Below are 25,306 nucleotides of genomic sequence, written 5' to 3'. Positions count from 1 at the left end.
GCGCGGTGCCACGTCCCCGCGGTGACCCCGCCATGACGTCACCGGCGGCCCCGGCCCCGCCGTGACACCGCACTGCCCCCGGGCGCCGGCTGACCGTGACGTCACGCCTCGCCTCCCCGACCCCGCGGTGACGTCACGGCTCGGGGCGCGGAGCCCCGCGGCTGGAGGCGCCCCCCGGCCCCGCCCAGCCCCGCGCTATATTTGGCTGCCGCCGCCCGTCGGGGCGAGGCCCGCGTGGGACGCTGCTGGCTGCGAGCCCGCGGCCGTGACATCACGGCGGAGTAGTGACGTCACGAGACCGCCGCTCCATCGCGCCCCGCCCCCCGCTCTCCCGAAGTGCCCCGCGGCCGGAAGTGGCGGCCGGAAGTGGTGCGGGGCGCGCGGAGACGTGGAAGCGGCGGCGGAGCGGAGCCGAGCGGCATCGCGTGAGCGGCGGGAGGGGAAGGCCCTGGGGCGGGTTGTGGGTTCCGGTACCGGATGGGGGGTCGGGGCCCGATGCCTGGATGGGATCCCGCATCCATGCCGCTGCCCGCAGGATGGTGACGGACGTGCAGCTCGCCATCTTCGCAAACATGCTGGGCGTGTCGCTCTTCCTGCTCGTCGTGCTCTACCACTACGTGGCCGTTAACAACCCCAAGCGGCAGGAGTGAAACGGGAGCGAGCCCCGAGCGGCACCGGTACTGCGGCGCCCCGCCCTGGTCCCCGTCCCCTCCCTGATCCCCGGCCTTCCCCTCGCCCTTGTCCCCGTCCCTATCTCCATCTTCATCGCCACCCTTGTCTCCCTTCCGGTCCCCAGTCCCGTCCCTTGTTCCCATCCCAATTCCCGTCGTGGTCACCGCATCCTGATCCCTGCTCACCTTGTCATCTTTGTTCTCATCCATGCTGTCCCCATCCCTGTCACACATGCCCCCATCTTGTCCTTGTCTCCACCCTGTCTCCATCCCTGTCTCCATTGTGTCCCCGTTCCAATCGCACACCTTTTCTTTGTCACCATCTACGTTCTGTCACCATCTTCATCCCCATTCCCATCCTGATCTTCCCTTTATCCCCATCCTGGTGCCCAGCCCTGTCCCCATCCTCATCCCATCCCTATTCCTATCACACATGCTCCCATCTTGTCCTCATCCCGATTCCCATCCCATCCCCATCCTTATTCCTGTGCCACCCTTGCTTACAGTGCTCTTTCTCCACAGGCCTGCACTGCACAGAGCAGCACCGCACCATGGCGGCTGTGGAATCCCCCCCCACCCTCACCCCGTGACACCCCTCACCACCGTGCCGTCTCTGACCGGGCTTTGACAGAAACACGACATGAGACAAAACCGTGTTATGTAAAAATGCCTCGGGGCCTCGGGGCTGAGCAGGGTGGCCCCCAACCCCGCGCATGGCACCGAATGCAGCGCTGCTGGCGGCTGCGGCTTCGCCGTGCGGTGGCTCCTGGGTTGGGCACACAGCCGTGGCACGTGCAGGTCCGGTGCCTGTGGCCACGCTCAGGCCTCAGCACAGAAGGAGAAGAGCTGCCGGTAGGAGCGCAGCACGGGGCGGGCGGCGGTGAGGCTGGGTGGGCACTGCAAAGCAGGACAGCGGGTGGGGAGAGGCCAGAGATGGAGGCCCCCGCATGTGCCACGTTCCCCTGCCACCCCCTGGGCTGTACCTGGGGGCGCAGACCCTCGCCCAGCAGCTGCTCCACGCTGGGTGCCCTGCTGCCAGAGACTGGGGTCTCCAGGCAGGGTGCTGGAGGTACGGGGAGTGGGGTTGGGGCTGGTGCTGCATTGCTGCCCTCCTGTACCAGGGCAGTCGGGACAGCACTGTCTGGGGTAGACCGCGTGGTGCAGAGGGCAGCATAGCTGTGTGTCGGGGCTTGGAGGGCTGTAGAGCTGCTGGAGCTGAGCACAGGAAAGCTCAGGGCTGCTGCCGCCTTCCTCCGCACTGGGATCCTGCTGGGGCGGGTGGTGAGCCCCCCCGGGCTGCAGGGAACCGCACAGGATAGTGAGGGCTTAGCGGTGCACCGGGTCTGGGATGGGGATGGGGTTCCTGTGGGCTGGATCAGCGCCATGGCCATGCCAGCACCTACCCGGGCTGCTCCAGGGCCCTCCTGGCATTCAGCTTCTTTGGGAACACCTGCAGGGAACAGAGCAGAACATTAGGGCCCGTCCCTTTCCGGTGCAACCGTGGCCGTGCCATGCTCCAGCCCCACATCCTTCAGACCCCCAGAGAAGTGGCCAGGCCCCCGCTCCCCCTTTGCACAGCCATACCTGAAGCATCACGGTGCTGTGCACAGCCCCCGGCTTGCTGCCACCACGGTGCGGAGCCTCCCGCAGTCTGTAGCTGGCACCCAACGCTGACTCCACACAGGCACCTGCTGGCAGGAACCCTGTGGGACAAAGGAGACGGCTCATTGCAGAGAGCTACATGAGGTGCTGCACGGCACTGAGGCCAGATCCCCCCCCGCCACGCAAAGAGCGTGAGGCAAGCACGGATCCCCCGGCACGAGGCACAGGCATGGCTTTGGCACAGGATCAGCCCCTGTGCCTGGAGGACTTTTTGGCAGCAGAGCCGGACTGGCTGCTGCCAAAGCTTTAGCAGCTGCTGGAACGCCAGCAGCAGGAGGGCGGTAACCAGCACGGCGCAGCTAATGGGAAACAGGATGCTGGAGTGAGAATAAAGAGCTACAGCCACGCGGCCCCGCACCGCAGGGACAGACTGTGGCCACAGACAAAGCCCCGAGCCTGCGCTGCATGTCGGCAGGCATGACGGAGGAGGGCTGCTAATGAGTGCCTGCAGGGGACAGAGGATGAGCAGCAACAGCAGTGCTGAAGTCTGCAGGACTCAGCTCCTGAGATAACGGGTGGGCTGGCCCTGGGAGCTGGGGAAAAGGAAACAGCATGGGGACTCTGAAGATGGCACAGAAAGCTGAGAAAGCAGGAAGCCTGAGCAAGAGTAGGCCCTAAGCTGTGTGGGTCTCTGCAGCTAGAGGGGAGTTCTGGGTGTGCAGCAGCCAAACCCCACGTGCTGGTGCTCAGGGGCAATGGCAGCAAGCAGCAGTACTCAACCTTGGGTTCAGCACAGCACCAGAGAGCTCTGAAATGAGGTCCCCTCAAGTCCAGCTGGACCAGAGCAGGAGCTCATCTGACTCTGAGGAGGCAGCTGAGGAGGGGATGAGCCTGCTTGGGGTCAGGGCCAGTGGCGCAGGATGTCCCTGTAACTTGTGGCATAGGACAGGCAGTGCAGCCAGGCTTGAGCCCTGACCCCCAACGTCCTGTGCAGGCGGCAGCGTCTGGCCCCTTTCCGCGCAGCATGCAGCTGTGTGCACAGGAAGGAGATGTGCCAGGGCAGCAGCCTCATCCCGTGCTGCCCCACACCACTGCATCTGAGTGCTTCTGTTTTCCAGCTGCATGGGGAAGGAAAAGGGAGCGGCAGCATCTCAGTACCACAAGGGGATGGCAGAGAGGAGGGTGGATAGTGAGGGGTTGACACAGCACAGCCTAGGGGTCGGGCAGCCTACAGCCACGCTTCCAACAGATGCTACACAAACACCGAAGCCGCACCATGGCTGGAATGGTGCCCTGCTGCCACCGTGCTGGAGCTGCTGCATAATGCCACCATCCCTGCCCCAAGAGCAGGGCAGCCGGGCCCCCCAGCGTCCCCCCACCGTCGTGCTGGCTCTGGAGCCCTGCAGGCTGCTGCGGGCGGGCAGCGTGCGCACGGCAGAAGGAACAGACGCCACAACGTGCCCACGGGAACACAAACCTTTTATTTCCTCCCTGCTGTGCTCTCGAGGCAGAGGAGAACCACTACAGAACACCAGGAAGCAACAACCATGGAGGAGGAAGTGATGCGTGCAACACACGTGAAGCACAGGGACACACCGACACTCAGAAACACGGCGGCACAAAGCCTGGACCCGAGCACAGCTCCACACACACTCAGCAGCACCCGCAGCCCTCTGCTCTGAGCCCCACTGCTGGGGCTGCAGCCAAGCTCTGCTGTACTGCATACTGCTGCAGCCTTCCTGCAGCACTGCGGCTGTGCCCACCTCTGGGCAGCGCCCTGCAGTGAAGGGTATGGCCACCGCCTTGCTTTGTCACCATGTGGCAGGGCTGTGGCTGTGCCTCCCAGGTGTGCGGGCAGCTTGGCACGCGCCCGCAGCCACTGCCTGGGGTACAGAAAGGCACTTTGGTGTATCCCCAGGAACGATCTGGGTGGCAGAGGCTGCGGGGTAAGAGGTTTTCACACTGCTCTGCCCTCCACACAGTGATGCTTCAAGCCCAGGGCACGGCAGGGCCGTGGCAGTGGGCAGCGAGCGTGGCCCAGATGTGGGGCTGGGCGCTGTGCTGGCCCTGCAGCCCCGTAGGATGCTGCCATCAGGGGTCTCTTGCCACATGTCCAGGGCCCTTCCGAGAGGACGGGGCGGCCGCTCTCACACAATTCTTCCACACAAACCCACTTTTGTCACATCAAACCGAAGCGTCACGCCGTCACCGAGCGCTCCTCGAGTCAGGGCTGCGGCTCAGCACAGCAACTCGGCAGGCACTGCAGCATGTGTGCGAGCAGCCACCAGCCCGCCTTACCTCGGAGCGGTGCCGGGGGTTGCGTGTCACCCTTCTGCGGGCCCGGAGCATCCACAGCAGCACCTGGGAAGCTGGGCGAGGCTCTGACGCGGGGCGAGTCCTGCTGGCTGCCGTGACTGAAGCTGCGCACGCGGGACAGGGCGCTCTCTGAGGCTGAGGTCGGGAGCCCGCTGCCAGGGGAGGAGAAGCGGACCTCAGTGTGAGCCGGTGGCTCGGCCCTGCCCTCACAGTACAACTCCCCGACCCTCACCCGGCACTCCTGGGGGGGCTGCGGCCTTCTCTCTTCTGCACGCAGGCTCCGTTGCCCCGCATGCCACGCACGTGCTTCAGCATCCAGGCCCGCAGGTTGCTGAGGCAGCTGTGCTCCGACAGCACGATGCGCGGCCACGGGTTGCACTCTGCCATGTCCAGTGCAGCCACGGCCAGCGCCCTACCGACCTGCAGGGTGAGGGGATGCAGTGAGACGTGGCCCCATCGTGCTGCCCCACTGCCCCGCGGCGGCTCTTACCTGCTCAAACAGCTCCACGGTGTATTTGGAGGGGAAGGAGGGTGGCGGCGGGGGGCTGGCGCGCCCGTTGTCGTGGCAGGCCAGAGGGATGCTGTTCACCGAGCGGCCCGTGTTGTAATTGCACTCCAGTGTGTAGCTGTGGGACAGAAGGGAACGCGGCCGTTAGTAACGATGGCCACAACACAGGAGCTGGGGATGCCTATGGAAGAGAGTGAAGCAGACAGCACGAGCACAGCCCTGGGATAGGGAGAGACTTCAGCATCCATACAGGGGAGGCCTCGGGCCTCAGCCAGGACAGGAGGGCTCCAGGAGGTGGTTTATTCTGCTCAAGAACAGGACAGCAGATATGAAAAACCACAGGCAAACAGCAGGGCTGGGGGTGGGCACAGGGCTCCTGACACAACACAGAGGAATTCTCTCCTTCCATGCAGCTTTGAGCTTGTTGCACCACAGGGAGCAGCGATGCAAACACAAATCCCAGACTTCAGCAAACAATTGTGGCACTTCCTCCTCCTCCTCTGCGCCCCAGGGGCAGCACATGGGGCCTCCCCTGACAGAATCCTACACCTGTTAGGGTTGGAAAAGAGCTGCAAGATCAAGGACCGTCAGCCTGACCTCCCATGTGCCACCATTACACCACGTCCCTCTACACCAGTGCTGTTGTGCCACTCTCTGCTGCTCCAATCTCTGCTGTAAGGAGGTCATGGCTATGTTTCCTTTTTGAGCAGGTACAGAGGAATGAGCGTGGCTCTTCTCATAGCAGGGAACAAAATGACTTGATGGTGAGGCTCCCAGCCAATCATAGACTGGCCTGGGTTGCAAAGGCCCACAGTGCTCATCCAGTTCCAACCCCCTGCTGTGTGCAGGTCACCAACCAGCAGACCAGGCTGCCCAGAGCCACATCCAGCCTGGCCTTGAATGCCTGCAGGGATGGGGCATCCACAGCCTCCTTGGGCAACCTGTTCCAGTGCCTCACCACCCTCTGGGGGAAAAAATTCCTCCTGATATCCAACCTAAACCTCCCCTGTCTCAGTTTATAACCATTCCCCCTTGTCCTATCACCATCCACCCTCACAAACAGCCGTTCTCCCTCTTGTTCATACGCTCCCTTCAAGTATTGGAAGGCCACGAGGTCTCCCTGGAGCTTTCTCTTTTCCAAGCCAAACAAATCCAGTTCCCTGAACCTATCTTCATAGTGCTTTCCTTCATCCTCTGCCTCACTCTATATTCTCAAGAAGCCTGCAAGAACTTTTCCATTTGCCATGTTATTGTTCTTTGTTTCAACAGTCGACCTTTCTCTGCCCTCAGCGTTTCCAAGCTGCATGTAGAAGTAATGGCTTTTCAGATCAATGATTAACGTGGCCACAGGCAGTACTCTTTGTATCTCGGGTACAGGAAATTAATTCATGCTCAGGAGCGACCGAGAAAAATAATTGTGATATGAACAGTCAGTGAGCACTGCTTCTGTGCCAGGAGAAGTCACTACTCTCTAAGGGTGCTGGGGAACGCCTTCCTGGGACAAGTGCAGAGGATTGGTGGGCTGCCCCAGGTGATGCACTGAGAAAGGTTCATTAGCTATCATACGTGGGGACTGGGGGATCTGCTAAGGAGGTGTTGCACAACCGACTTCTTACTGCCCTTCCCTAGTGGTTCCCAGCAGCCCTCCCTCTGTTCCCAGCAACCACAACAGAAACAGTCCAAAAATATCACATTGCTGCCAAACAGAGGCATGCAGCTGCTACAGAGCAGAAGAATGCCCTCAGTTTGCATACCACAGCAATCTCGTGCGTGAGATCTGCAAAACTGAACCTCTACAATGAGTTTGAATCACAGCTAAATGCAAACATGTCCATTTGGGAAAGTGCTCTCTGTCTGGAAAGCAGCAAACATGCACCGCAAGTGCTTGGACAAGAACTGGGTGACCTCTGTGGTTCTTCCCAGCCGAAGCCACGCTGTAGAAAGTCAGAAGAGCTGCAGGAGGGTCAGAGAGGCAAGGAGAAAAAGCAGAGAGGATGCGGGCAGGATGCACCTGCATTGTGTCGGAGCTCCCACATCTGCCTCCAGCAAACCCAGCTCTTTGCCTGGGCCTAGACCAGATCCATCTGCTGGCTGACACTGGTTGGTGCAGCGCAGCGCGATGCGGAGCTCTGCCTACCTGTGGATGATCCCCAGCGCTTTGTAGATGGCCACACGCCCACTGCCCTCCTTGGACTGCCCGTCCCGCTTGTCTTTGGCATACATATTCTTCTCTGAGAAGTTGCAGCCCGTGAAGTCAAAGTGAGGTGAGTTCAAGGAGATGAGCTTAGGGAACAGCATGTTCTCCACCTGCGGCGCAGAGGGCAGGAGGTGATGCTGTGTCCCAGCAACACCCCAGGGATGCGGTATCCCTGCAGGGCAAGCATCCCCTGCCCACAGCCAGCAGCAGGCACAGCTCACCACACTGCCCTCATCCTTTATGGGGCGCAGGGGCAGCTCCCATCCTTCCCACGCCAGGGCTAGGACCGGCTACAAGTCCCAGTGCTGTGAGACCACAGCAGTGAGACCACAGCCCCGAGGCAGAGCTCCTAACCTCACCTGATCGTTCTCATCGCTGAAGCTGTTCCCATACATGAAGCAGCCACGCTTGGAGGCGTGCCCGTGCAGGTCGACATAGTAAGCCAGCCCGCTGTGCTGGGGCAGGATGGCTTCGGGAAGCGGCAGCGGCTGCCCAGCTTCCTCCTCGCAGCGCCGTGCAGGGAGGATCAGGTCCACCTGGGGTTTCTGAGAAGGGTCGAGGCCCTGACTCCAAGTGCTGGAAGCGTTGCGGAGGTTGTTGGTTTTCTCCAGCTCCGACAGCGCTGCCTCTGGGACGGAATGGTTGGAAGATCTGGTGCTGAGCACACTGGTGCTGAGCGGCGAGACGTAGGTCCTCCAGTCGGGGCTGCCCGGCAGCACACGGCTGTGCACGTGGTGGTACAGCAGCACTGCTTTGGCCCCGTACACGGCGGGGTGCAGCTCGGCATCGGGGTTGAGGTACTGTCGGTTCAGGTTGACACCACGCGAGTCAGTCCTGCAAAGAGCCACGTTGCGCTGAGCCCCAAGCCCGTCAGCACAGTTCCTCCTGCAAACAGCTGGGCTGTATGAACCCCAGAGTGAGAGAGAGCCGCTCACCGGTAGTGACCTCGCACCACTCCGTCTGGGTTCAGCATGGGAATGAGCTTAAAGACGAACATGCGACGCAGCATCTGGGCACGGGGGTCCTCCTCGCGCAGGATGAAGTGCAGGAAGCCATTGAAGACGAAGCTGGAGGGCGTCTCACCAGGGTGCACGCGGCTGCTCAGGAAGAACACCTGGGGGCGAGCAGAGGTGTGACAGGCAGCGCTCCCACCCGGGCCCCGTGTAGCTCCGATGCTGAGCCCCCATTTGGGGTGGCAGGCACGCTCTGGGGTCCCCGAGCAGCTGCTCACCCTCTTGCCCGTGAAGCAGCGCGGCCGTGGCGTGGCCGTGTCTGGGAAGAGCTTGTCGAGCCGCGGCTCACGCTGCTCCTGCATGCCGTGGCAGGAGGTGACGGTCAGCAGGTCGACGCGCAGCTTGTCCAGGGAGTGGCACAGCAGCTCCCGGTGGTAATAGACTGAGTCCAGGGGGCTGTGGGGAGAGGGGCGAGCTCAGGGGACGTCGGCCCAAATCCTCACCGCCGGGCTCTCAGGGCCGGCCGTCACAACTTGCAGCTGAGCCTCGCTGGGACGGGAATCAGAATCAGAGCGGTGAAACCGAGACAAGCAAACCTTCCCGCAGGCAGGAAGCAGAAAGGAAGCGAGGCTCTGCCCGGCACAGCGCTCAGCCCTCTGAGAACCCCTTCTCCTTTCCAAGGGAAGCGGTTCCAGCCCAGCCCCTCCCAGAAGCGAAGCTCCGAGCCGCAGGGCTCGGCCCTCGGCCCCCCAGCCTTCCCTGCAAGCACATGCAGGGCAGCGCGAGCCGGGAGCAGGGAGCGCCGTGCCCCATCCCTGCACCTGCTGGGAGCCATGTGCCGGCACTCCTCAAAGCGGCTGTCCAGCTGCGCCAGCATCTCCTGGCACTCCGTGTAGGAGAAAGGGTAGCAGAAGGCAAAGTAGGTGGTGGTGCCGCGGTGCTCCAGGAAGCGGTGCACAAAGGACAGCACAAACTGGGCCTCCACCATCTGGGAGAGACACAAAGCGGAGCTGAGCAGACAGCACACAGCCATGCACAGCCGCTCCCGACCGCCCCAGCCGGCCCTTCCCCGCACCTGGAAGCAGGGCCGCTCGCGGACGCGCTCCCAGCGGGGCCGCCCGGGCACGGTGCGCACGAAGGGCGCCATGCCGTGCGCGTACAGCCGGCTCTGCCGGTTCATGTTGAGGATGTGCAGCTTGATCAGCTTCCCGGGCGCGCCGCCGCGCACGCTGAAGTAGAACCACGACCTGCGGAGGGCGGGCGCGGAGCTGCATGGAGCTGCATGGAGCTGCACGGAGCTGCGCGGTGCCCCGCCCGCCCGTTACCTGTTGCCGTTCTCGTACTCGGTGTGCGCGCAGTCGGGCCGCGTCCACACGTTGAACTCGTAGTCGGCGGCTGGCAGCGCGGAGCCGCCGGGCGCGGCGCGGCCCTCGGGCGGCCCCACCTGCTCCACCCGCGCCAGGTTGCCAGAGTCGAAGCGGGAGCTGAAGAGCAGCCCGCCGCAACGCACCTCCATGGCCGCCCCGCCGCCGCCACCGCCGCTCCGCAGCAACGCGCCCGCCCGTTGGACACCGCCCCCCCAGCAACGCGGCCGCCCATTGGACGGCGCCACGGCAACGGCGACGCGCGAGCCTGGGCCTCCCGCCATTGACTACGCCCCCTCCGGCTGGCCACCTCCCCGCCGCTCCCCCGTTCTCCGGCCGCCCGCCGCGCACACGCGCGCACCCACCCACACGCGAACAGCCGCGTACACACGGCGGAGCCCGCAGGCGCAGTGCGTGTATGTACGCGCGGCTCCAGCAAAACTGGAGGATGCGGGCATCGATCCCGCTACCTCTCGCATGCTAAGCGAGCGCTCTACCATTTGAGCTAATCCCCCATGCTGCGAAACCGCTGTTGCGCCACCGCCTTTATACTACCGCTGACAAGGCGGACCTAAATCCACCCCCACTCTCATTGCTATCTGCACCAGCGCCAGGACAAGGAACGAGACAGTGACCGTGGTTCCATCCATCAGTCCTTCGCTCCGTCCTTCCCCTCCGACCACCCTCTTTCCCCCCGCACCTTCCCTCTTACAGCCACCGCGCAGGACAAAGGCACACAGAGACCAGAGGTGCTGAGCTCATTCATTGCCCCAGTTGGGGGGGGAAATAACCCAACACCTCTCAACCCGCAGCTGAGGACACCCAGTGACACCTGACTGCACGTCGCCAGGACACCCACAGTGACCCCACAGGGAGAAGAGGGGGGCAATCCCTGGGGGCAGCAGCAGCAGGGGCAGCTGCACCGCATCCCCCCACCCTGGGAGCAGCTCAATGTCCAGAAATCATGGCCAGGGCCCAGTTCTTGAGGGCAAGGGTTGTTTTCTGCAGGTAGAGCCAGGAGGAATAGGTAAAGCTGCTCAGGTGCTCCCTCACACAGTCCCACGACACTTCTCCACTGCCAAAGAGAGGAGAATGGTTCCATGCCTGGCAACACCTGAGCCACGGGCAGCATCCCCCCACCCTACTGAGCCGCACAGCCCCAACGTGCCCAGTCCAGGAGCGGGGCAGCAGCACAGCACCACGTATGGCACCAAATGGCGGTGCTCACTTGCAGGCGTCCACACAGTGCTTCCATGCCTGCTGCAGCGCAGCAGACACGTGCTCCAGCAGCGGCAGCAGGCAGCTCCGCAGCAGGAAGAGCAGCAGCTCCCGCATGCACTCAGCAATCTGCCAAACAGCTTCGGGGACCCGGGACTGGAGCTGCGGGGAGAGAGAAGAGATCAGAGGCTCAGGCTGGGAGCAGAGCACCCCACACACCCTCACCCTTGGGCACCGCTCATCCCCTGCCATCCTCACCCATTCCAGCAGCCAGAGCAGGCACTCCCCAGCCCAGGAGAGGAACGAGAAGCACTGCTTGCTGACGTGCAGGGTCAGCTCGGCCGCCTTCGCCCAGAGCAGCTGCAGCATCTGCTGCAGGAGAGCCGCGGCACAGGAGCAGTAGGGTGGCAGCGTCCTCTCCAACCACCTGCAAGGGAACGCAGGCTGAGGCCGCGCCGGGCGCGCCGGCACCGACGGCAAAGCCACGGGAGCATACGTGTACCTGGAAACCGCCGCCGCAGCCAAGGGAACGGGAGAACTCAAGAGCTGAGCGGAAAAGCACTTCCAGGAGCACCCGGGGAACGCTTCCCGAGCAAAAAGGGCTCCCTACAGAAATCACTTTGTGCTGCGTTAGCCACTTCACACCTCTCAGTTGCGGCGCTGCCGAGCGCCGGGGACACTGACCTGTAGCCCTCCAGTGAGAAGTGGGCCGCTTTGTGCCAGGCGTGCTGCCAGGCGGGCAGGATGCCGGAGGAACGGAGCGCGTGGGCAGAGGCAGAGGCTGCAAGAAGAAAGTGGCACCTGAGCACAACGCAGCTCTGCCCCTGTGTCGTTTCTCTCTGGGGCAACTCAGGGGAGACACGGAGGCTCCCACTGCCTGGCCATACCCTGCAGAGAGCCGTGTGTCTGAATGTCGTGTATGAGGAAACCGGCAGCAAACACCAGCAGGATGAGCAGCAGGCGGGACCAGTAGAAGCCCCAGCCCTTCATCTTCTGCAGCAGCAGCTATGAAGTAGCAAAACGGCCCTGTCACACCATGCCCACTGCCCTGGTAGGGAGCAAGCAGCCTCTGCCTGGCACAGAGGCACCGGCCCTGGCTCACCTTGCAGGCAGTGTCACATGCAGCCACATCCTGCTGGCTGCCAGGTCCCTTTGCAACCAGTTCCTCGTTGGTCACCTTGAAGGAGTGAACGGTCTCCTGCAGGGCCTGGTGTGCCTGGAGACAGTGGAGCTGCAATGGTTGGAGGGAGCTCAGCATCGGGTGCCCAGCCCCTCATGGCTCACTCCTACCTTCCTGTTGCCACTGTCCCAGGACTCCAGCAGATGATTCAGGAGCAAGCTGGGGGGCAGAAGGAAAGCAGGGCACGGTTGGCACTCAGCAGCAACATGTGCGCTCCCCAACACTGTGCCAAAGCACACCCAGCAGCCAGGCCAGACACAGCAAAAGCCTGGAGCGCTGCCCGCTGCATCCACCTGGACTGGGAGAGGTGCTTGGTGTAGAGCTGCCTCCAGACACTGAAGCTCAGCGGGTCCAAGCTCAGGCACTGGCTCATAGAGGTCAGGAGCTGCAGGGAGAACCGTACCTGCTGCTGCCACACCGCCCACAGGATGCACAAAGACCCGGCACCCCCAGCCCCCTTCTCACCTCCTTCTTCATGGCAGGCGGGCAGCTCGGTGTGGCTCGGGACAGGAAGGAGGGGAAGTAGGTATGCAGTGTTGTCTCCGGCCTCGCGCCCAGCGCCAGCACCTTCAGGCGTGGGTACAGCCGCCGCAGCTGCTCCTGCAGGCTGGGAGAGGTGCTGCCTGTGGCCGCTGGTCCCATTCCCATCCCCACACTGCCCCACGTGCTCCCTGCAGCGTGACTTGTCTGAGCTGTTCCTGAGCCCACAGTGTGACAGAACAGTGCAACGTTCACATCTCGCCCTGCTCTGAGCTCCCTGACCAGCACCAGGAGCACCTGATGTGCTCACTGAATGCTGCAGAGGCACACTAAGGGTTGGCTGGGGACAGCTGCCTCCATCACGTACAGCTGGCTGCCAGCTCCTCCCTCCCTGGTGCCAATGGGTTTCTCACACCCCCCCCAAATTCCCTACTGCCATCTCATGATGCCCCCTCAATCTCATTGTGCCTCCCCCTGGGGCACCAGGAGCTGCACGTCCCACACAGTGTGGGGAAGCATCGGGACTGGGACACTGTCCCCACACTGCTCTGCATGCTGCCGGTGGCACAGCCCTACCTAGGTGACAGCGAATTGTTGGGCATGAAGGCGAAGTCCAGGAGGGGAAAGAAATCCTTGGGTCCAATCATGCCAAAGCCTTTGGTCAGATTTGGGTGCATCCTGCAAAGCAGAGAAGCATACACACGCTCCGTGAGCAAGACACAGACACAGAGGCACTGCAGCCCAGCAGGCTCTGCCCTTGTCCAAACAGACACAAACCCGAGGGATAACTCACGTCAGCAGGCGGTCCAGGTAGGAGACAGCATATGGGGAAAGTGCCTTGATGCCAAGCACAGGGAGCATCACGCCAAGCCAGACTGTGAAGAGAAGCATCAGCCCAGTGCTGGCAGCACCGGGACTGCAGCCAGCATGAGAGCCAGGCATGCTCCACCGTCAGCAATGGGCTCTGCTGGCTGAGCTCCAGCAGCAGGAAAATAATAAAGCACTTCCCAATGTTTACAGTGCTGACACTGAATAGCTCTGTGTGTTTACACATCTATAAACACGCTCCCTCCCTGATGGCTGTGGCAGCTCATGTTTGACGTATACGGCCAAGACACAGACACAGACACAGCACACAATGGATGAACAGTTCACGGCAGCCACTCCAGGCAGACAGGATCCCATCAGGGCACATGAGCTCTCACCTCTCAAGCCCTCAGCCAGGTCAGTGAAGCCAGCTTGCCCCAGAGCCCACAGGATGGTCAGGCACTTGGCCGGCCGGTTTTGGTGTGAGCGCAGCAGCTCCAGGTACTGGGGAAGCAAAGAGGGGTGGCTCAGCAGGCCTACTGTCCATCTGTCCCACCCCAGCACCATGCTGTGACACCTGGGGACAAGGCCACAGGGACTCATGGAAGCGGGCAGAGCTGAACTGCCTGGGATCTCAGGTGGACAGCGTGCGCCCAGCTCACCTTGCCCAGGTTGGCGGTGGCAATTTTAGGCCGTTCCAGCAGCACGGCCTGGATGCAGATCCTGTACCCGTGTAAAGACTCCCCTGGAACAGCAAAGGGATGAGGTTAAGCTTCTTCCTGGTAATAATCCACAGCCTCACGGCGCTCCTAGGAATGTTGCAGCTGCTCCAGGCACCAGGTGAATCCCACCAGGCACTGGGATGGTGACTGTGGTGACACTGACCCAAAGCACCCCCAGAAAGCGTCTGCACCAAGTTCTCCATAACAACACTGCGGGGCTCCCATCTTGCACCCACTGTGCCTGAGCCCACAAGCTTCCTTCCTCACCCCACACAAAGTGTTGTTCTCAGCACAGGCAACAAGCAGCAAAATCATTCCCACATCAGAACCCCCACCAGCACCGGGCTGCTCTGCAGAAAGTGTGCTCACCGGGGGTCTTGTCCAGTTCCTGCAGCATGGTATAAATTAAGTGATCAAAGAAGAGCTCCAGCACACCAGAAGATTTTCCCAGCAGGGATCTGATGGCATTCTTCAGCTCTTTACTCACGAGACAGTACGGATAATCTGTGGGCAATACAACAGGTGAAGAGGAACTCAGTGAGCAAAGGCTGTGCAGGCTATGCCACTGAGTGACGTATAAAAGGAAGACTTGAAGAGCTAAAAGATGTGGTTGAGGAGCTACGAGATATGGTTTAGAGGCTTGTGGTAGCAACGGTAGCGGGAGGACGGTTGGACTAGAAGATCCTGCAGATCGTTTCCAACCTTGTGATTCTATGATTCTATACCCAGCAAGATAAATATCACAGCATCAGTTAAACTCTATATTATATTCCTGCAACACACAGCACCACAGAGGAGCCATGCAGCACACAGAGCCACAGTGACCTCCTCCCATTACAGGCACTGACCGTGGGTGTGCTGGCTGAGTGCTGGGTCACTCTTGGGAGCCTGCAGCTTGTAGTTGAGGCAGCCGGCCAGGTCCTTCACCCAGACAGAGGGGTTCTCTGGGAACATGCTCTGGCTCTTGTCCAGCTCCTTCTGCAGGTCAGCCACGTTGAACTGTGATGAGAGGTGGCTCTGAGATGCGTGGGGCCAGGGATGCAGCCCCTTTCTCGCCCCATGTGCTGCATTCTGTGCTCCAAATGTGTTTTCTTTAAGCTAAGGAAGGTCACTGAGGAATACAAGCAGCGTGCCTATCGCCTATCGCCTGCATGACAAGCCTGACCTCGGAGTGGGTGAGGCACTGGAACAGGTTGCCCAAGGAGGCTGTGGATGCCCCATCCCTGCAGGTATTCAGGGCCAGGCTGGATGTGGCTCTGGGCAGCCTGGGCTGCTGGTTGGTGACCTGCACACAGCAGCGGGTTGGAACTGGATGAGCACTGTGGGCCTTTGCAACCCAGGCCGTTCTGTGATTCTATGACACAGCTCAGCCTTAAGGAGCTGAGGAGGTGCAGCAGCACTCAATGGCTGCTGGCAGCTGTGCAGCCCAACTCAGGGCAGCACTGGGGTCACCGTCCAATAGAGGCAATCAGAGAACGGGGCTGTGGCACTGAAGGATAGGCTCAGTGGGCACGGCAGTGTGGGCTAGAGTCAAACGAGGGGATTTCAGAGCTCTTCTCCAACCCAAATGATTCCAGGCCTTTAGGAAAGCGCCAGCAGCGATCAGACACAACCACGGCAGCGCCGTCCCTATGCTGGGGGTGGGGCCGGGCCGCCCCTCCCGCATCGCAGCCGCCCCCCCGCCCCACTCACGGCTTTGAGCGCCTCCTCCAGGGAGCGGAACCGGCCGGGCCTGGAGCCGCCATCCCCGGCCGCCTTCCGAGATCCCTTTCCCGGCTGCTGCTGCCGCCGCTGCTGCTGCTGCTGCTGCTGCTGCTGCTGCGGTTCGGCTGCCGCCTCCCGGCCCGCGCGGCGCGGGGCGCGCTCGAAGCCGAGCTCGAAAAGGGTCTCGGTGGTGGCGATGGGCGCTGCGGAGACCGTGGGGGGATCCCGGGGCCGTCCCGCGGGGCGCCGCCCCCTGCGAACCACCTCCCAGCGGCCGCTGCCCGCCGAGGCCGGGCTCACCGCCGCCATCGCCGCCGGAGGAAGCGGAGCGCACGGCGCCGGGAAGGGACGGCAGTGCGCGAGCGCACACCGCGCCCGCCGATTGGCTGAGCCCCACGACACGTGCCCGGCGCGCCGCTTGCCACGTCTGCCCCAGCCCCTCTGCCGAGTCACGTGGTCCGACGGCGAGCCCCGCCCCCCTTGAAGGGATAAACGTGAAAAGGGGGCGCTAAAGGAACGGGAGCGCGGGCTGTAGGGCGAGGGGTCATGCAAATCAGTTCGCGCGCTGCATGACGGGAGCGCACCAAACCGGGAAACGCAACGCGCGTGGATCCCCGTGGGCGCCACGTGCGCCTCCGTGGGGGAATCTTGGAGCAGGGAGCGAAGTGCCGCCTCAGCACGGGGAGGAGGGTGTTCGAGAATCGGGGCGCCGTGCGGTACGGGCTGGTGGCGGGGCGTGGGGAGCGGGGCGTTGGAGGAGCAAAGCATACTTACCTGGCAGGGGAGACACCATGATCAGGCAGGTGGTTTTCCCAGGGCGAGGCTCATCCCCTGCACTCCGGGTGTGCTGACCCCTGCGATTTCCCCAAATGCGGGAAACTCGACTGCATAATTTGTGGTAGTGGGGGACTGCGTTCGCGCTCTCCCCTGGCTTTGTGGTTAAAGGACAGATAATAGCTACCGATGCCTGCGGAGCAGATCCGCGGGTCGAGTTACCGCTGTTATCAGCTAGCGCGGTGATATCCGGCATGCCTCGGGCACTGCGCTATTTGCATAGCCACGCCCGTTTGCGCTTCACGCTCCGCCCCTAGCAGCCCCGCTCTGCGCTCTGAACGGTTCCGAGTGCTGCCGGGGTCCGAAGTGCCTCGCGGTGCGGAGCTGCGGCCCGATGCTCCCACCTCGTGCTTTTAACCGTACGCCGTCCCGAGATCCAGAAATCTGATTGCAGAGAAAGAGCCACGGTGTTCCGCAGGTGGGTGGGTGAAAACACAACATCTTGAACGCGTCTTGACAGAAACCAAGAGGCTTTTCTCTAGTCAGTTTGTCTCAGCAGACTCCAGGCAGGGCAACGGGAGAGACGAGAACAGCTGGAATTGGAGAGGACAGCTGCTCGTCTCCAGCTCCAGTAGTCAGGCTTCAGCGATGGATGAAACAAACGCGTTTCTGGCAGCAGCCCCGCTCCGGAACGGAGCATCGCGACACGGAGAGCGGCGGGAAGGAGCGGAGCAGACAGCGAAGAGGAGCGACAGAGCGCTGCGAAACAGGCGAGTTCTGCTGTTAAACCAGAAAGACCAGGGGAGAGCGCGAACGCAGTCCCCCACTACCACAAATTATGCAGTCGAGTTTCCCGCATTTGGGGAAATCGCAGGGGTCAGCACACCCGGAGTGCAGGGGATGAGCCTCGCCCTGGGAAAACCACCTGCCTGATCATGGTGTCTCCCCTGCCAGGTAAGTATGCTTTGCTCCTCCAACGCCCCGCTCCCCACGCCCCGCCACCAGCCCGCATCGCACGGCGACCGCCTTCCCCAGCCACTCTCCCCACCCGGCACCCCGCCCAACTCCGCGCCCCTTTTCAAGCTCCGCGCCGCGGCCCACGCAGATTCTACGCGGCTTCACTCGCGTCCGGTTACCTGGTTTGGTTCGCTCCCGTCATGCCGCGCGCGTGTTCATTTACATATTCCCACCCACTAACGACCATTCCCCGCGCACAGTCTCCGCTCTGCGTAGCCTTGCCCCTCTTCCGCTTCGGCTACTTCCGCCGTGCCCCACTTCCGCCCTGTCTCCCGCAGTAGGCGGTGCTGCGGGAGGCTGGTAACGCGGCGTTATGCGGGCGCACGGCGTTGTACCACGCGAAGTTTATTTTAAATAAAACCGAACACAGATGCGCGCTGTGCAACCGCGGTGACGGCGCTGAAAGCGATGCAGCGAGGGGGAAGGCCGGGCCGGGCCGCTCTCGGTACCCCCCCCACCCCCTCACAGCGCCCGGACCCGCGCTGCCCCCACCGGGCCGGGCCTTCCTTCTCCTCCTCCTCCTCCTCCTCCTCCTCCTCCTTTCAGGGCTGCGGGCCCGGCGCGGACCCCCCGACTCAGGGTGGAGGCACCGGGGCTGCCCCCCACCCCGTCCCAAAGCCATGGCACAGTGGGGGCGGAGAGGAACTGAAATAAATATGGGGTGAAAGGGGCGAGGGTGGGGCTGGGGCGCGTCCCCCCCGGCAGACGCACGGCCCCGCTCCGCTGTGCGGTGTTTGGTTTATTGTGGACATCGGCATCGTCCCACGGAGCTGCGATGGCGGTGGGGTGCGGGGACTCGGGCCTCAATGTCTATGGAGGGGTCGGACGTGGGGTGGGGCGCGGCGGGTCAGTACTCGTCCTGCTCCTCCGTTTGCTGCTCCTCCAGCTCGTCGTCCTCCGGCGGGGCAAAGCCCTCCTGCGGGGGACACGGCACCGTCAGCACCGGGACTCGATGAACAGAGAGCCCGGCCCCGGGGCTGCGGAGCAGGGCACGCAGGGCACGCACCTCGGTGGCGTAGAGCACGCTGACGATGCCGCTGATGATGGGGCTGTTCTCGTTCTCGTGCTCCTGGCAGATGAGTTCGATGTCCCGCAGTTTGCTGAAGTAGAAATCCCGCTCCTTCTCCAAGCCGTCCACCGTCAGCTTCAGATCCATCAGCTGCAGGCGGATGGGGACGTTAGCACTGACTGGGGGGGCTCCCCTCATTCTGTGCTCCCCGTGTCCCCAGTGTACCTGCTGGTTGAGCTCCAAGATCTGTGCGTCAGCATCGGGGCCCCCGTTGCGGGTGGCAGGTGAGTTTTTCCGCAGGATGCCAGTGGGGACGTTGCCCAGGCGTGCCGGGTGCTGCGTGTTCTTGGGGCCCGTGGGGGAGGTCCTCTGTGGGACTTGGGGGGGGCCGGAGAGCAGCGTTAATACCGGGGAACCCCCACCCGGTGGCAGCAGGCTGAGGGGCTGAGCTGCCCCCGTGCCTCAGTTTCCCCAGGCAGAGCCCTCCCCATGCCCCTCGCAGCCCCTGTGCAGGTGGTGCTTGTGACCGAGGGGGGGGCTTTGCCATGCAGGCAGCCAGCAGGCACTTATCCACGGGGTCAAGGCACCGTTCCCAGGTCGTGGCACTGTCCCTAAGTTGTGGCACCGCCCCTGGGTTACAGCACAGCCCTGGGTTGTGGCACTGTCCCCATCCTACTGCGGTGTCCCCTGCCTGTTCCCGATGGCTGCAGGCAGCAGAGCGCAGGCAGGGCAGGGTGGGGGCACGCCAGGGGTGCACACTGAGCGCAGTGAGAGCAATGTGGGGCGCAGGAGGCGGGGGTCCAGGGCATTACCTGCAGTGCCAATGAGTTTCTTGGGTTTGTTGAAGCTGTGATCACCTGGGTTAGGGGCAGGCGCCACGTCCTGGCCCTGCCGTGCCAGCAGTGGGTTGTATTCCTTCCCGTCGTAGTTGGCATCGAAGAACTTCTTGAACCATTGGATGAACTCAAAGTTGTCCTGGAACTTTCCCTTCACCAGCCTCTCCACTGCGATGATCTGTGGGGACATACGGGCTGGGGGCTGCCCTCCCCACCTAGGACCCCCTGGTGTGCCCCCCCCCCACCCCACCCCAGGACCCACCTTATCCACTCCCATCTTCTTGAAGGCGGCCTGCAACACTTTGAAGTTGTGGATGTACTCGTGCTCCAGTTTGGCCTGGAACTTCACCTTCCGCAGGTGCACGCAGCCGGGAAACAGCATGTCCATGAACTGGCAGTAGGCAGCCCCTGGGGGGGGACAGGAGGGAAACATGTCAGGTGGCTGTGACACCCCCAGGGGGACACCACAGGGTGGTGGCACATCCCCACCTGAGCAGAGCTGCTCGATCTTGGTGTAGTTGAGCTGCAGGGAGTCGTTGACCCAGGCCAGCATGTCATGGCGGCTCAGGTTCTCGCTGGTCACCGAGGTGGAGTACACATTGACGGCCATGCCCCAGCTGCAGAGAGATGGGTTGTCATGTGGGATCCCCCCAGCCTTCCGTAGGGCACGGCTGTGGGGCAGGAAGCAGCCTTTCCCATCAGGAACCCCGCTGTGTGCATCAGGAACGGCTGTGGGGCAAGATGCGGTCCTTCCCATGGAGATCCCTCTCTCTGGGGCAGGATGTTACTCTCCCTGCTGAGTACTGAGCTGGTGCCATTGGGACCTCTGTCTTCTGTGGGCGCAGCTATGCGACAGGATGCAGCCCAGTGCCACTGAGACCCTCCCCTCTGGGGGCCATGGCTGTGGGGCAGGATGCAGCCCCGTGCCACTGGGAGCCCCTCTGGGGGGGGAGGCGTGGCTGTGGGGGAGGGGGAGCAGGATGTGACCCTCCCCATTGGGATGTCCCACCCACGGGGCACGGCTGTGGGGCAGAAGATGCATTATGCAGCCGGGTACCATCACGATGCCCCAACCACAGACATGGTGCTGGGGGGCTGTGGGTGTGCCACCAACCCCATAAGCAGATTACAGCCCCCCCGGCCCGGCCCAGCCCTCGATTGCATCCTAATCTGCCCAGGGTACACTGGAGCAGGGCTTACAGGGGCAACATCTGCCAAGAGATCCCGTGCCCAGATGGCGAGGGGATGTGGGGCAGGGCGCAGCCCCCAGCCCCAGGGCACAGCACTCGGGGTGGGGGGGAAGGGCCACGGTGCTGCACTTTCACCCCACACCCAATGCTGGGGATTGGGCACACAGCAATCAACCCACCGGTTGTGGCCAAAGGCGTTGGGAAGCGACCCTACTGCACTGGGGGTGTCGCGGGGGTCCGTTCCTCCCCCCGCAGCCCCCAAGCCCCCATCAATAGGCATTAATCCGCTTTCACTCTGCGGCGCACATCAGAGATCACGGCTTAGGAGCCAGCTGCGAGCCACGCTCTGGATAGGAGGGGGGAGGAGAGGGGAGGGGGAGCAGAGCCGTCTCCTCCCCATCAGCCGGGGTGCAGCCAACCTTCTGGGTCCCCCCGGCCCGGAGCTGCTGGCGCGGGGGGAGCGGAGCTGAGTCATGCGCGGCGCTGAGCCACGCACTGCGGTGCCGCCGTGCCGCTGGCACACGGTGCGAGATGGGGACAGCCCTGTGGGCACCGCGGCCCCGGGATGCCCGACGTGGGGCTCAAACAGCATCGGGGGGAGCTCGGCGTCTCCTCGCTGTAGTGAGACAAGGACTTTCGCTCGCAACCGCGGCGGCGAATCCAGGTCAACCCCGTGCCAGACGTGGTGCCACGCGTGCCAGCCCGGGGTGGGAACCGCCGCCGTGCCGCGGTATCTGTCAACCGGCATCCTCCGGGCGACGGGATTTGGAGGCTGGCGGTACGGCGCTGAGCCCACGCCAAAATGGGGGGAAAGGGGAAACCCTGCGGCTGGGGGAGGAGCGGGGATCCTGGGAGGAGAGACCCCAAGAGTAGGGGGAACCCCCGGGATTGGGAGGTCCTCAGCATTGGAGGATAGAAGACCCCAGGAGGAGGGATGCCACGATCAGGGGGACCGCAGCAGCACGGACTTCAGGAGCCGGGGGGGACTCCAGGAACAGAGGGAAACCCAGGAGTCAGGAGAACCCCACAGTCAGGAGGGGACCCCCAGGACTAGAGGGATCCCAGGAGCATAAAGACGTCAGGATCGGAGACCCCAGAATCGGGGACCTCAGGAGCTGGGAGAGGGGGGAGGACAGCCGACGCCTCAAGATCCCGGCAGGAGGGATCCCTCACTCAGCGAGACCCCAGAAGGTGGCAGAGCCCAGGACCGGGGACCGCAGGAACTCGGGGGGGGCAGCAGAAGGATCTCAGAATTGGGGACTCCCGGAGCAGAGCAGAGCAGAGCAGAGCACAGCTCACGTCCCGTTCCGCGGCTCCGCTCCCCCCCCATCCCCGCGGCCCTGCGGCAGCGCAGCCGCGCCACGGGGCGGGCAGGCCGGCAGCTTAGCTCTGCATTTCAATTGTGGCACAGCGCAAAAAAAAACGTCGGGGAGAGCGGCGGGACGGGAACGGGAGGCGGGGGTGCGGGGCGGGATTGGTGGGAAGGTGCGTGCGGGGGGGGTGCGGGATGGATGCAGGGAAGGTGTGGGATGGATGCGGGATGGCAGGGATGGCAGGGATGGCAGGGATGGCAGGGATGGCAGGGATGGCAGGGATGGCAGGGATGGCAGGGATGGCAGGGATGCGGGACGCGCCGTGCCACCGCTATGCCAGCCCTGTGCCACCGCCGTACCGGAGCCCCAACGCCGCCGCCCGGCAGCTCCACAACGGCCGCCCCCCCCCCTCACTCCCCCCCCGCAGGGCCGCTCCATCCCGGAGGGCCGTTCGGACCCCCCGTCCCCTCCCTGTCATCCCCGGACGAAGCCGTGCCGGCCCCCCCCTCGCTCCCCGTCGCCGCGCCATCTCCCCCTCTCCCCGCCCCGCTCCCCCTCCCCTCCCGCTCCCCGCTCACCGCTCGGGCAGCCCCCGCCGCTCTCCGCCGCCCGCAGCGCTCTGGGGTCCGGGCCGGCACCGGGCGGGCACTGCGCATGCGCTGCCGTCGCTTTCCCCGCTGCGGGGTGGAGCCACGCTGACCGCGCCCCGCGTCGTCACGGCAACGGGCGGAGGGACCGCCCACTTACCTCCGTCGCCGCTTCCGGCATGGCGCCCCCTGGCGGCCGGCGGTGGTGGAGGACTGTGGGAGCCTCCGAGGATCCGCCGGGGGGCGGTGCGGGTACCTCCCCGCGTCCCCTCGTCCCTGTCCTCAAGGCCCGGCTCCCCGCACCCCCGTGTTCTTTTATCCCCATCTCTCTGTGCCCTCGTATCCCCATGTTCTTGTGGGGGTCCCACATGTGTGCGTCCCCACAATACCGTGTCCCCATCTTCGTGTCCCTTTGTCCTCACGTCCCCATATCCCCGTGTTTTCATGTCCCCATGTCCCTGTGTCTCTACACTCCCATATCCCCGTGTCCCCACTTCCCCGTGTCCCCACATCTCCATGTCCCCATCTCACAGAATCACAGAATGGCCAGGGTTGGAAAAGACCTCAAGGATGATGAATCTCCAACCCCCTGCCACATGCAGGGCCACCAACCTCCCCATTTCATAGCAGCCCAGGCTGCCCAGGGCCCCATCCAACCTGGCCTTGAACACCTTCAGGGATGGACGGGGCATCCACAGCCTCTCTGGGCAGCTGTTCCAGCACCTCACCACTCTCTCTGTAAAGAACTTCCCCTGACATCCAACCTAAAGCTTCCCTCCCTCAACTTCAAACCATTTCCCCTTGTCCTGCTGTTATCTCCCCTTTCAAAGAGTCGATTCTCCTCATGTTTGTAGGCTCCCTTTAGGTACTGAAAGACTACAATGAGGTCACTGCAGCCTTCTTTTCTCCAGGCTGAACAAGCCCAGCTCCCTCAGCCTGTCTTTGTAGGGGAGGTGCTCCAGTCCCCCAATCATCTTTGTGGCTCCTCTGGACCCTCTCCAGCAGCTCCCTGTCTTTCTTGTACTGGGGGTTCCAGACCTGGACGCAGTACTCCAGATGGGGCCTCACAAGAGCAGAGTAGATGGGGACAATCACCTCCCTGTCCCTGTTGGCCACCCCTCTTCTGATGGAGCCCAGGATTCCATTTGCTTTCTGAGCTGCAAGAGCGCACTGCTGGCTCATGTTGAGTTTTTCATCCATCAGGACCCCCAGGTCCTTCTCTGCAGGGCTGCTCTCAAGGACCGCTCCTTCCAGTCTGTGGGGATGCCTGGGATTCCTCTGCCCAAGTGCAAAACCTTGCACTTTGCCGTGTTGAACCTCACCAGGTTCACCCTGGTCCACCTTTCCAGCTTCTTGAGCTCCCTCTGCATGGCATCCCATCCTTCCAACCGCACCGCTCAGCTTGGTGTCGTCAGCAAACTTGCTGAGGGTGCTCTTGATTCTGTGTTCATTGATGAAGGTGTCAAAGAGCACCGGTCCCAACACAGACCCCTGGGGGACGCCGCTCGTTACCAGCCTCCACCTGGACATGGAGCCATTGATGACCACCCTCTGTCTGCGGCCTTTCAACCAGTTTCTTATCCATCGAGTGGTCCACCCATCAAATCCACATCCCTCCAATTTGGAGATAAGGATGTGGAGGGGGACCATGTCAAAGGCCTTGCTCAAATGGAGGTAAATGACATCGGTCGCCTTTCCCTTGTCCACCAATGCCATCACTCCATCATAGAAGGCCACCAGATTGCTCAAGCATCACCTTCCTCTGGTGAAGCCGTGCTGGCTGTCTCAGATCACATGTCCATTCCTCATGTGATCAAGCATGTCATCCAGGAGGATCTGTTCCATGATCTTCCCAGGCACAGAGGTGAGACTCACCGGCCTGTATTCCCCGGGTCCTCCTTGCTCACTTTCTGGGAGCGACGTGACCCTTTCTGGGACGAGTCCCATGTCCCCATCTCCATGTCCTCGTGTCCCTATGTCTCCATTTCTACGACCCCATGTCCCCACTTCCCTGTGTCCCCACCTCCCCATGTCCTCATCCCTGTCTCCATTGTCCCCATGTCACGTTCCCATTTGTGTCCCCATGTCCCCCAGCTCTGTGTCCCTACATCCCCACATCCTTGTGCCTTTGTGTCTCCACATCTGTGTCCCCATCTCCATGTCTCCATGTCCTCATTTCTGAGTCCCCATGTCCCCTCCTCCCTGTGTCCCCATGCCATGTCCCCATTTGTGTCCCATGTCCCCATACTCCCATGTCCCCATCTCTGTCTCCATGTCCCTGTGTCTCCATATCCCCATTTGTGTCCCCATGTTCCCACCTCCCTGTGTCCCCATGTCTGATTTCTCAATCCCCATATCCCCACTTCTTTGTATCCCCATGCTATGTCCCCATTTGTGTCCCCATGTCCCCATCTCCATGTCCCCATGTCCTCATTTCTGCGTCCTCATGTCCCACCTCCCTGTGTCCCCATGCCATGTCCCCATTTGTGTCCCCATGTCCCCACACTCCCATGTCCCCATGTCCTTATTTTCGCCCCCTTATCTCCATGTCCCCACATCCCTGTATCTCCATGCCATATCCCCATTCGTGTCCCCATGCCCTCCGCCCCCACATGCCGACGGTGGCATTGCAGTGCTGCGTCGGTGCCGCCCCTCCGTCCCCCCTCCCATCAGACAGCGCTGCGGTGAGAACAGTTTTAATGAGCGACGGGAGCGGCCCCCCCTCGCCTACGGGGACATCTACGGGGACAAAGTGCACGAAGCCACATTTCACATCTCACACTACCCCGGGGGGGGACGGGGGCAGGGGCGGCCCCATAGCACCATGGTGTGTGTGTGTGTGTGGGGGGGAAGGTTGG

General features: G+C 62.7%; 4 protein-coding genes and 3 non-coding genes across 12 annotated transcripts; 2 read left to right on the top strand and 5 right to left on the bottom strand.

The window, feature by feature from the left end:
• Window positions 1-348: 348 nt before the first annotated feature.
• On the top strand, window positions 349-1,322 carry OST4 (oligosaccharyltransferase complex subunit 4, non-catalytic). The gene is made up of 3 exons (XM_042827519.1): window positions 349-425; window positions 536-677; window positions 1,194-1,322. Exon 2 carries the CDS (start codon window positions 537-539, stop codon window positions 648-650), a length of 114 nt encoding a protein of 37 aa, XP_042683453.1. The 5' UTR covers window positions 349-425; window position 536; the 3' UTR covers window positions 651-677; window positions 1,194-1,322.
• Window positions 1,323-1,327: 5 nt separating this feature from the next.
• Window positions 1,328-9,763, bottom strand: AGBL5 (AGBL carboxypeptidase 5). 2 transcript variants are annotated; one of them, XM_042827506.1, is made up of 13 exons: window positions 9,573-9,763; window positions 9,323-9,494; window positions 9,069-9,235; window positions 8,526-8,703; window positions 8,230-8,408; window positions 7,654-8,128; window positions 7,235-7,404; window positions 5,080-5,215; window positions 4,822-5,009; window positions 4,572-4,741; window positions 2,256-2,374; window positions 2,075-2,121; window positions 1,328-1,967 (listed from the first exon to the last, which is right to left on the bottom strand). In XM_042827506.1, the coding sequence occupies exons 1-13, from the start codon at window positions 9,761-9,763 to the stop codon at window positions 1,328-1,330; spliced, it is 2,832 nt and encodes a 943-aa protein (XP_042683440.1). The 2 variants fall into 2 exon arrangements, with proteins under 2 accessions (XP_042683440.1, XP_042683442.1); XM_042827508.1 differs by having other exon boundaries at window positions 1,446-1,568; window positions 1,655-1,967; window positions 9,069-9,494.
• Window positions 9,764-10,053: 290 nt separating this feature from the next.
• On the bottom strand, window positions 10,054-10,126 carry TRNAA-AGC. The gene has a single exon. It is a non-coding gene; the product is annotated as a tRNA-Ala (tRNA).
• A 233-nt stretch (window positions 10,127-10,359) lies between these two features.
• Window positions 10,360-16,031, bottom strand: TMEM214 (transmembrane protein 214). 4 transcript variants are annotated; one of them, XM_042817006.1, is made up of 16 exons: window positions 15,711-16,031; window positions 14,867-15,017; window positions 14,388-14,522; window positions 13,959-14,041; window positions 13,695-13,800; window positions 13,283-13,364; window positions 13,066-13,167; window positions 12,475-12,616; window positions 12,303-12,394; window positions 12,120-12,168; window positions 11,932-12,045; window positions 11,717-11,834; window positions 11,514-11,610; window positions 11,088-11,256; window positions 10,840-10,991; window positions 10,360-10,686 (listed from the first exon to the last, which is right to left on the bottom strand). In XM_042817006.1, exons 1-16 carry the CDS (start codon window positions 16,029-16,031, stop codon window positions 10,560-10,562), a joined length of 2,040 nt encoding a protein of 679 aa, XP_042672940.1. In that variant the 3' UTR covers window positions 10,360-10,559. The 4 variants fall into 4 exon arrangements, with proteins under 4 accessions (XP_042672940.1, XP_042672950.1, XP_042672966.1 ...); XM_042817016.1 differs by having other exon boundaries at window positions 11,932-12,036; XM_042817032.1 differs by lacking the exons at window positions 10,360-10,686; window positions 10,840-10,991 and having other exon boundaries at window positions 11,167-11,435.
• Window positions 16,032-16,488: 457 nt separating this feature from the next.
• Window positions 16,489-16,652, top strand: LOC122166664. The gene has a single exon (XR_006170858.1). It is a non-coding gene; the product is annotated as a U1 spliceosomal RNA (small nuclear RNA).
• Window positions 16,653-17,294: 642 nt separating this feature from the next.
• Window positions 17,295-17,458, bottom strand: LOC122166599. The gene has a single exon (XR_006170838.1). It is a non-coding gene; the product is annotated as a U1 spliceosomal RNA (small nuclear RNA).
• Window positions 17,459-18,055: 597 nt separating this feature from the next.
• On the bottom strand, window positions 18,056-22,501 carry MAPRE3 (microtubule associated protein RP/EB family member 3). Of its 2 annotated transcripts, none has more exons than XM_042818771.1 (7): window positions 22,440-22,501; window positions 19,848-19,975; window positions 19,621-19,766; window positions 19,380-19,536; window positions 18,748-18,899; window positions 18,520-18,672; window positions 18,056-18,429 (listed from the first exon to the last, which is right to left on the bottom strand). In XM_042818771.1, the coding sequence occupies exons 2-7, from the start codon at window positions 19,966-19,968 to the stop codon at window positions 18,361-18,363; spliced, it is 798 nt and encodes a 265-aa protein (XP_042674705.1). In that variant the 5' UTR covers window positions 19,969-19,975; window positions 22,440-22,501; the 3' UTR covers window positions 18,056-18,360. The 2 variants fall into 2 exon arrangements, with proteins under 2 accessions (XP_042674705.1, XP_042674694.1); XM_042818760.1 differs by having other exon boundaries at window positions 18,058-18,429; window positions 19,335-19,536.
• Window positions 22,502-25,306: the final 2,805 nt, after the last annotated feature.

This window comes from Centrocercus urophasianus, unplaced genomic scaffold (assembly GCF_019232065.1).
Source record: "Centrocercus urophasianus isolate 14NV4802_14NV808 unplaced genomic scaffold, USGS_Curo_1.0 seq_10, whole genome shotgun sequence".
In the NCBI taxonomy this organism is placed as follows: Eukaryota; Metazoa; Chordata; class Aves; order Galliformes; family Phasianidae; genus Centrocercus; species Centrocercus urophasianus.
This window is presented reverse-complemented; position numbering and strand designations above follow the sequence as displayed.